Here is a 10,251-nt window from a genome sequence, read left to right on the forward strand (position 1 = left end):
GGCCGGGTTGGCTGGGTCCAGCCTAGCCCATATAGGCTGAGTTGGGCTCAGCCTAAAAAAAATAAATAAAAATAAAAAATAGAAAGTGTAGAAATAAAAATTTTTGCATGTCTTAGAAAAAATGTATTTTTATTAACTTATTTAATGATATCAGGATCATGAATAAAAAAGAAAATATACTGATTTGTTCATAGCTATGAATTTTTACCAACGCCAGAGTTGGAATTATTCGTGGTGGAATTTTTACCAACGCCAGAGTTGGAATTATTCATGGTGGAATTATTCATAGTAGAATTTTTACTAACGCCAGAGTTGGAATTATTCGAGATCGAATATTCACTGGCGTCAGAGTCAGGAATATTATAAACAAATCATCATAGCATAAGCGAATAAATGTTTAGCAATTTAAGATAAAATCAGCAATGCAGTCTGCCTAAGGCAGAATGTTTAAGGGGTGATAATATCTTCCTTTTTACGTAACCAGTCCCATACCATAGAATCTCTGTTGACCAGTTATGATTCCTAGTAACCATAATACTAGATGACGACTCCTTAAACAAGATATTTTTCTCTAAAAGAACAAGATGCCAGAAATCTGTTATTTTTCCGTATTTGAGATAAAATATTTAAGGCCGCCGAGATATCGGGTGTGACAAGGCCTAAATTGGAAATAAAGAAAAGAATTAAAATAAATTAATAAAAAGAAAAAAAAGTGAAATTCATTTAAATGAAACGATGCGTTGCACCATTTTATTTTCAAAGTTAAAAATTAAAGACACCAAACGATGCCATTTAAAAAAGCATGGTAAAGGGTTATTCAACCCTCACGCATGCATGACTTTTTCTTGTTATTTCTTCCTTTTTTGCAGCTGTTTTTTGCTCAACTTTGAGTATAACTTTCTCTTTCTCACACCTTCTAAACTTGACAACAAACACTCATTTTATTGCCTCTTTATGGTGACATAAAATGCATGCCAAAGTAGCCAACATGAGCATGTTGTAAAAAGTGTACAACAATGGTGGATGATCAAGATTGATCCAAGAAGATCAACAAACAAGATTATCCAATCTAGAAAGGTTCTAGGACCTTCCTTTCTACCTATAAATAGAAGGGCATAGTGAGAAAAAGAAACAGGAAACCTAGAGAGAGAAAGACTCCAATTTTAAAGAGATAGTGAATAAACAAGTTGGTTTGAGCTTAAACCAACTTGTTTAGAGAGTAAATGAGAGTAAGGAGAGAGAAAAATAGGAAAAACCACACTAAAACACCATAAACCTGAATTGTGAGAAAAAGAGAAATATTGGTTTTTGGGTTATATTGGTTAATTTCTAACCAGGAAGTTCTAGAGGAGATAGAGAGAAAAGGAGGAAGAAAAAAAAGAAAGAATTAGATAAAAAAAATCACAAACCAAAAAGAAAGAAGAAACTCTAGTTTAAAGAGAGAAAACCACCCAAAACAACTTTTCATCTTCAACCGACCACCAAGGCACCTCCCCCCACTGTTGGAACCATCCTAGTGATAAATCACATCTCATCTTCCTTTTACCTTTTTTCTTTAGGTTTATGACAAGATAGTGCAAAATAATACTTTATATGCATTTTTATTTTAAAATGAATGAACACAAGTTAAAAATAGGGTTTTTATACTTAGTTAAGTTTAATCTAGATATTGTGTTTTTTTATTAAAAAAATACAAAATAAAATTATGATGGCTAAATATGTGGAAAAAAATACATAAATAGATATTTAAAGTTTGGCTTTTTAAGGTTTGTTTGTGTATCATTTAAGTTTTACACGCCTTTTATGTTAAAATACAAAAAACAATTCATAATTTAATGTATGATTGTTATGCATGAATGAATAATATGAGATTTAAGATCATTTATTCTAAAGTTTAAGTTGTCATCTAAGGTTTATATTATTATGCTTGTTTTTATCTTTATGCACATGCTAAAACAATATTTTAAAATCCCTTACATATGAATTGAACCTTTTACAAAACAAGCTCACTCTTAAAAAAAAAAAAAGATCATGCATACTTCCCTTTTAATGTCAAATTTACAAAATTTATATGTATATACGTTCAAGAGTTTATGTTCTAATATTTCTAAAAAATAAAAATCCCAAAAAAAGTGTCTCCATCATATTGCACGCATATTAAGTTCTATAATATGTTTAGAAAACTCATTGAGATCTGGCTCAAATTAAAAAAAAGCCATTCGGGTCGACATTTCAAAAACCTTTCGAAAAAATGGTTTTTATATATGTTTTTTTATTATTCTCTATAATGCTTGAGATAAATAGACTCATAAAAAGATATTTTTATAAATATTAATGAGTAGCAATGCCTCAACCCTTTGTTGTTTTCAAAACATGTTTTCTTTTTAAAATTTTAGGACTTTTAGTCAAATATCCATCTATATTTATATAAAAAAAAAACAAGAGGAAACATTTTTTTTGAGGCATGTTAATTTTCCTTATTAGTATGCCTGAAGAATTCATATCACTAAATTCTACCTCTATGTAGATCAATCTATAATGGTTATTTCTTGGGATATTTTGGGACTAGGGTACAAAATCCTTATTCAGCAAAAATTACGAGTGAACTTTGGTATTATAAAATAAGTAAACCTGAACAAGACATTAATTATTCATGGGTCACTATTGCATAAACAAAATGTTTAGCAACTCCTAGGATTTAGGCTGGGTTCAATGAGCCCAATATTAACCCATCCAATTAATTATTGATATGAATTGATAGACTATTAATAGTAACAAGATTTGATCAACATAGGCCCATATATATATATATATGGACACACACACACCAAGCAATTAAGAGTGACAAAGATGATTTGGACTTTAGAATTAATAAGTTTGAACTCGTTCTTCTACTCAAAGTTTAACTCATTACAGTAAACTCATTTTCATCTATGGAAATAGACCATTAATAGATTAACCACAATGGATCATTAGGCATAAAAGATAAGTAGCAATGTAGCTTGCTTTAAATGTGATGTTTTAAGTTGATCGTATTTTCTCTTTAACATAACTAATTTTTTATTTTAAAACTGTACAGACCAATTAGGGTTTTTTTATGACTGTAATATAAGATGACGACTTATTTTTTTAACATAAAACATTTCTTCCATATAAACATAAAAAAAGACATTTTCCTTTAAGCTTCAAGTTATTAGTAGTGCTCCTTTTAATTTCATATAGATCACCCTCATTTCTTTTTTTATACAGGATTAAAGCATCACAAACTCCTTTTCTTTTTTGACATCTCATTCTCATAAAGGTGCTCATACTAAATATATTTCGACTTTTAACAAATCCATGATCCAAATAATTATTTTATTAAATTTTAACAAGGTAAAACCCCAACTTGATTTTTAACTATGATATTTCAAGAGTTGTGATCTTGATTCCTACAATAGAAACTCATGTTTCATCTTACCAAAAAAAAAAAAAAGGGTTATAACTTTTCCTTACCTTTAAGAAATGCACTTTTCAATACCATATTTGTAGATCTAGCGGGACTAAAAGATCTTTTGGTATATATTTTTTTTTAACAAAGATAATTTTGTGATTTCAATTTGAGTAACTAGCTAGGTGTTTGAGAATTGAATCCCTCCATCCAAAAACAATCTAATTTTCTGTTAATCTCGACTTTTAGGGCATGAAGGGACATGTGTCAAACTTCTATTTGTTTCTATTTTTAAAAAAAAATTGAATAAAAATGGAAAAAAATAGCTCAGAAATTTGATAAAAATATTGTTATTTATTTTTGTATTAGCTTGCATGCATGTGAGAGCCTTTTAACTGGAAAACAACTTTGACAAAGAAATATTCCCCAAAAAGTTACTATTGGCTAAAGCTAGGTATATGTGATTATAACCATGACTGTATATTTCACTTGTACAAGCATGTTTACACAGCCATATAGATATGACTCTCAAATGGCCTTCTGTGGCCATTTGATTTTGCTATTACAACAACACACATGGCCTTTCTGGCCTCTGCTGCATCTCAAAAAGAGAAAGAAAGGAAGGAAAAGACCCTTTATAGACCAGTCACCAGTCTTGGAAGGAAGTTTTTAAAAAAGGAAGAAAAAAGAAAGGCAAACTGCTACCACTACTGCATTCTGCAGATCAAAGGAATGCAACAGAAGTAGGAAGTTTTTAAAAAAGGAAGAAAAAAGAAAGGCAAACTGCTACCACTACTGCATTCTGCAGATCAAAGGAATGCAACAGAAGTACTGGTGGCAGCCCTCTTGTTTGAGGGGATGTCAGGGGGCGGAGATGGAAGCATGGTGAATGCCAATATTCCACTGGCTGCAGCTGCAACCGCTCCTACAACAAAAGCTGGTAGATTTCCTCCTCCAAAAAGGGCATCCCAAGGTCCAGCTGCTACAGACACCACCATCTGACATAACATCATTAAAACAATAATCAAGTTAAAATTACCATTCATTTATTCAGAATTAACTGTTGCACATATTCTAGTATACTGCAGTACATATGAATCTAATCTAATCATTTGTAAACTAAATTCAAGATGTGGCGGTCACCAATCAATTAAATATATAACTGAGAGTTAATTGCTTTCTTTTTTTCTCTCCTTTCACTACATTGAATTGAATGAGATTCGTTTCTTTTTCTTCTTGTTTTTAATTTTTTTAATGGTATGGTTATAATGTCAGTCTATCGTGCTTGGGGTTCACAGAATATGATCATGAGTCAAGAGAACTTTGTTCTGTCTATAAAAAGTTTAAGCATCCATTTTTAACAATAATTTCAGAAGCCAGCACTGCATCCATACTTTGAATCCAATCCAAAGCTTTCCCTTTAGTGCTTTCTAGTGAAAAAGTGTTTGTAGACCTGTTCAATAACTCCAAGAGCAGCAGACATCGTAGCCCATACAAACATTCCGTTTAATCATGACAGAAGAAGATGGGTCATAATCAGTAGACTATGATGATTTCTTTATCAATTTTGATCCTAAAGAAGCAAAATACTTGTTGAATATTTTTTTTCCCTTTCCAGATTCACAGATCATTATTGTGGCATTGTCCAGTAGTACTGAAGGACTTGCTTAAAACAACCATCATCAAAATAAAATGAAGGAACAAACTTGTGGAGGCTTAATGCTTGCAAACAGAAACGGGCATGGAAAAAAAATCCCTAGAGTGAATTTATAGCAGCAACATGTATTAGCATGAAGTGTATATACTAACCTGTGGTATAACTATTGAAAGATTGAGAACTCCAAGAGAAAGCCCTATAATCAAATTGAAACAAGGAAATTAATAATTTAGGGAGGATACCTTAGCAGAAGTACTGCTTGGAACTAAAAAACTTACCTTGGCCAGCACCCGAAGTGTTAGAAAAGATGGATGCCAAAGCAAAAGGGATGCTGTAAGTTATCTGCATAATAACTGCCACCATTAGTTCATCATGAAAAATCTCCAAGCCTTAAACGAAAAGGAGCATCTGCAGCTTTTCCAACAACAATTACAACAGCAGCTACCAACCAACCAGTTCTCATTAAATGCACACAGATACATTGATAAAGGGGGGTGTGCTTGTGCAAGTTGAACTACACGTACGTTTGATCTTCTTGCGGTTGATCAAGAACAGAAGGAGAAGGGAGAAGAAAACAAAGGGTCTTGACTTTTCATTCATTAAGTTTTGTAAAGATCAGATAAGAATCATAATTAAGCTGCCTAAACCAGCCAAAAAAACACACATTAGAGAAGAAACTCACTCCCATGGGGGCATTTATTATTTGGTGTTCATGCATTGGATGGCCATTGAAATCTGAAAGGAATCAAAACTCTGAAAATTAGCCATTTTTAAACTACGTGGCTCCATGCACGAGCAGGAGACAGGTTACTAGAGGCTTCAAAAATATACATTGTTGCAGCCGAAGGGGGTGTTGTGCACCTTATCTAATTACACTATGAAATCCCAATTACATATTTCAACTGCAAGATTAACAACTTCATCAAGTTTATATTAAAAATTTATACCAGTGATTAACAGGATTTTACAGTCAAGTTTATGTTAAAAATTTAATTCATAACTGTCAAGTAATTTAAAACAAAAGGAAAAAAGGGAAAGGGAAAGGAAACGTTTATGTGAAGAAAGAAACGTAAAAGGAAAATTCCAGATTCAAAATAAAATTGTTAACAAAAAGGTAAAAAAGGAAAGTAAAAGACAAAAATGATACAGTTGAGCATACAAAAAAAAAAAAAAAACAAACTAGAAGACCTGCACCAAAAAGGCTGACTTCAATTACTACTCACAAAACAATACTTGAAGAGAATGAAAGCAAGCCAACAACAACTTACAGCTTGAGGTATGCCCATAACAGCAAAAAGGGCTAGAGCACCAGCCTTGACACCAGATGGCGGCTGCAAGAGGTGGGTTCCTCCATTCACGGTGGTGTACCTTCTGTTTGATTGAGCCACTTTGGTGATCAAAATAGTCATAGCCAAACAAATAGCCAAGATAAAATTCACAATCCCCCACAGCCTTTTAACCCCGCCAACCCCACGAGCCAAAACCTCCACACCAAGTGAAGTGAATCCCAAAACCACCGAGTTAAGCAGTAACCCCAATGCACCTGCACGGACCCCACGATCATACATCTTCAGTTGATCAGCATTTCTACTTGAATCACCACCGTACACCTCTCTCCCCATCCAATCAGTATCAAACAACAAGAAAGGAAACCACGCAACCCAGTTTAGACACGTCACCAAAAGTAGGATCCTCATAGGTCTTTGCAAGTTCTTAAGAGCAGCGACTATTTCCCCGAAAAAAGGCGCTGGCGTCGACTCTTTAGCTTCTCCACCCTCCTCCTCTTTCTCCTCCTCGTTACCTTCGTCACCGGAACTTCCCTCTGGCGACCAGGGTTTTTCACGTACGTAAGAGAGAGCTAGAATTGTCAACGTTAAAAGCAAGGCAATGGAGATGAAGAAACAAGATTTGAGATTTGCACAGTAAACATCACAAGCTTTGGTTCTTGAAAATGGAAAGATTCTGTACAAGTGAGTGTAAGACCCAGATGCAAAGCCAAGAACATTGCCAACAGCCATAAAGAAAGAGTAGAAAGCATTGGCTGTACGAGTCTTCTTGTGATCCGTCCCTGAAAGATCAGCAAGAAATGCCCTACAAGGACCTTGAAGCATGTTATTAGCAACATCAAGAATCCAGAACCCTACCACAAACACAGCAATGGCGCGTGGCTTAGCTGTTTTTGTGAGGGAATCACCAGAGAGATGGCCAATGTCAGCGGCATAGCCAATGAGAAACACAGAAATGGCAACAAAACCAGCCCCCGCCGCAATAAACGGCCGACGACGGCCAAAACGGGAGGTGCATCGGTCACTGTAGTACCCCACTGTTGGCTGGACTACCATGCCAGAAATCGGGCCACAAAGCCAGATGAAAGCAGCCCATGTGTGAGGAATGCCTAAGAGTTGCACATATGGGGTTAACAAAGAGAGCTGTAGTGCCCAACCAAATTGAACACCAGCAGCTATCGATGCAACCATTATGATCTTTCTCAGTGGGCTAGGGTTTGTTGCAGGAGGTTGTTGTTGAAGACTGAAAGAAGAGGAAGGGGGGTTGTTTTCTTTTCTAACTCCACTCTCCATGTGGGCTATCACTCTCAGAGCTCACTCTCAAATCTTTCTTGTTTTTCAGCAATGGAGTTTAGAAAGTGAAATGGGAAGTGGGTTCGCACAGGAATATATAGAACGGGAGAGTGAGGGTTTGGAGAGTGTTGTGTGGCAAGTTGACAAGGAGTGAGTAGACATTGTCTTATCCGTTTAAAATTTGTGTTTTTTGAGTCTTAGTTCTGTTTGTGCCTTTAGTGTGTGTTGGCTAATGTGGCGCAGGGACTTTGTAAAAATGTCTTTTAATTTAAAACGTATAATTATTATTATTTTTAATTTTTTTTAAATCATAACATTATAATAATTGATAAATACTTAAAAAAATATTAAATTAATACTTTTTTAAATAAAAAATAATTTAAAAAACACTTTAAAAACAAATTAAACCAAATTACTAGCTAAATATATCCTTAATACGGTATAGATTCTTAGTATGATATAGATTCTTAGTTATGATGCCAAGTGTGTATCTATTATTAAATACTATTCACCTTGTTTGGGTTAGTAATTGCTTTTTTGTTTGTCTTTTGCTACCAATTTACGTTACAATTACAAAATATACTAGAAAACATCTATGGTAAAAAAATTGTAGCTATCAATAGTAATTAATTTTTTTATTCTTTTTTTTTTAATTTTAGTCTTTTGAGATCAAATTATTGATTAATTTGTTAAAAATCGAGGACCAAATTATCTACACAAAACAAATAAGAGGAAACTTTTATATTTTACCAAGAAGAAGAAAAAAATAGAAAGGAGAAGAAAATAATTCACTAGAACCATACTATCAGTCCTCTGCCAACTTGTGCCCCACCACCGATAAGATCTTAGTGTGCCGCTCCTAACACTATTGTGTGGATAAAAGAGAAATCTCATGACCAATCAAAAATTCACAAAAAAAAAAATTTATTTAATCCACCTGCTTTTCTTCTCCTTCCTTGTACATGTTTATTTTTATCGTCGTTTGACTAAATGAAGAATTGATTTCAAGAAACAGGGTTATTAAACTCAATCGGATTCATAGCTCGTGTTACGATGTCAAATATATTTTAATTTGCATTTATTTCTCGACTTCTTAGTATGATTTTTAGTTAACATTAACAAGTTATTTTTGCACTTATTAACACATATAATTTTTAATTTTATTTAATTAAATGTATTAATTAATTTTTTTTATTCACAATATATATCTTTTATGTTAAAAACACATTGGAAAAGCATGCACATTTATTTTTTGGTGTTAAAAAAATTTTAATTCTACCCGCAACAAAACGCAAAACACGAGTTAACAGACTGGATTTTAAAATTAATTGTTAAAATTTTAATTAAAATAGAAGATATTGTATTTTCCTTTTCTTTACATGGAAATAACCTAATCAAAAATTCACTAAAATTTTTTTTTATTTAATCCACCTGCTTTTCTTCCCCTTCCTTGTGCATGTTTATTTTTATTGTCATTTAACTAAATGAAAAAATGATTTCAAGAAACAGAGTTATTAAACTCAATCGGGTCTATAGCCTATGTTATGATGTTAAATATCTTAATTTGCATCTATTTTAACTTCTTAGTATGATTTTTTGTTAGCATTAACAACTCATTTTTGCACTTATTGATGCATATAATTTTTAATTTATTTAATTATATGTATTAATTAATTTTTTTATTCACAATATATATCTTTTATGTTAAAAACACATTGGAAAAGCATGCACATTTATTTTTTGGTGTTAAAAAATCTTTTAATTCTACCCATAACAAAATGCGAAACACGAGTTTAACAGATTGGATTTTAAAATTAATTGTTAAAATTTTAATTAAAAAATAGAAAATATTGTATTTTCCTTTGCTTTACATGGAAATAACCTAATTATTTTCTAAATGAATTTCGAGCATTTATTAAAATTGATGTCTTTTTTTTGGTAAGGATATATGGAAGTGCATGCATGAGAAATGCTAAATTAATTTGGTGGCAAATGTGCATATAGGAGCAATTAAAATGTAGACAATTCTAATTTTCAACATAGGCCTGTTGCTTAGTCAAAATATTAATATGGTAATAGGATATTTGAGTAAATGATTCTGCATTTTACTTCTGGGTTGCTCATCCCTATTTCTTAACGTTACTATTTTATTTATTTTTTTAATTTAAACAGAGTTATCACCGGGGGAAAAATATTTTATTTAGTGTATTAAACTGATATAGGAGATGCACATTTATAATTGTTTGCAGAGCAAATTTAATCTCAATTATTACCGTAAAAACTAGCTTAAAAATACCCTTTATTATCAAACAGGCAAAAAAAAATACATTACATCTATATTTTGATCATACCTGGCAAAATGTAATTACTGCTTTTATGTAAGTAATGAGATAATGAGATATTTGGGATAAATTTTAATTAAATTTTATTTCAATTATTGCTCATTATTAACATGAACTATATATTCTATAACAGGCTTGCTATATTTGGCATGATGTATTAGAGTTGTATTAGCTATTTGATTCACGTTTTATTGCAGGTGGAATAGTTTTTATGGTAAAAAAATAAATATATACGTTTTTTCA

At 32.2% G+C, this 10,251-nt stretch overlaps 1 protein-coding gene across 1 annotated transcript; it reads right to left on the minus strand.

Annotated features, from left to right (window-relative positions):
• Window positions 1–3,891: 3,891 nt before the first annotated feature.
• Window positions 3,892–7,787, minus strand: LOC133669541 (sucrose transport protein SUC8-like). Its single transcript, XM_062089728.1, has 4 exons — window positions 6,356–7,787; window positions 5,366–5,429; window positions 5,240–5,283; window positions 3,892–4,428 (listed from the first exon to the last, which is right to left on the minus strand). Exons 1-4 carry the CDS (start codon window positions 7,664–7,666, stop codon window positions 4,240–4,242), a joined length of 1,608 nt encoding a protein of 535 aa, XP_061945712.1. The 5' UTR covers window positions 7,667–7,787; the 3' UTR covers window positions 3,892–4,239.
• Between the last annotated feature and the right edge of the window lie 2,464 nt (window positions 7,788–10,251).

The sequence above is a fragment of the Populus nigra genome, chromosome 12, assembly GCF_951802175.1.
Source record: "Populus nigra chromosome 12, ddPopNigr1.1, whole genome shotgun sequence".
Taxonomy (NCBI): domain Eukaryota; kingdom Viridiplantae; phylum Streptophyta; class Magnoliopsida; order Malpighiales; family Salicaceae; genus Populus; species Populus nigra.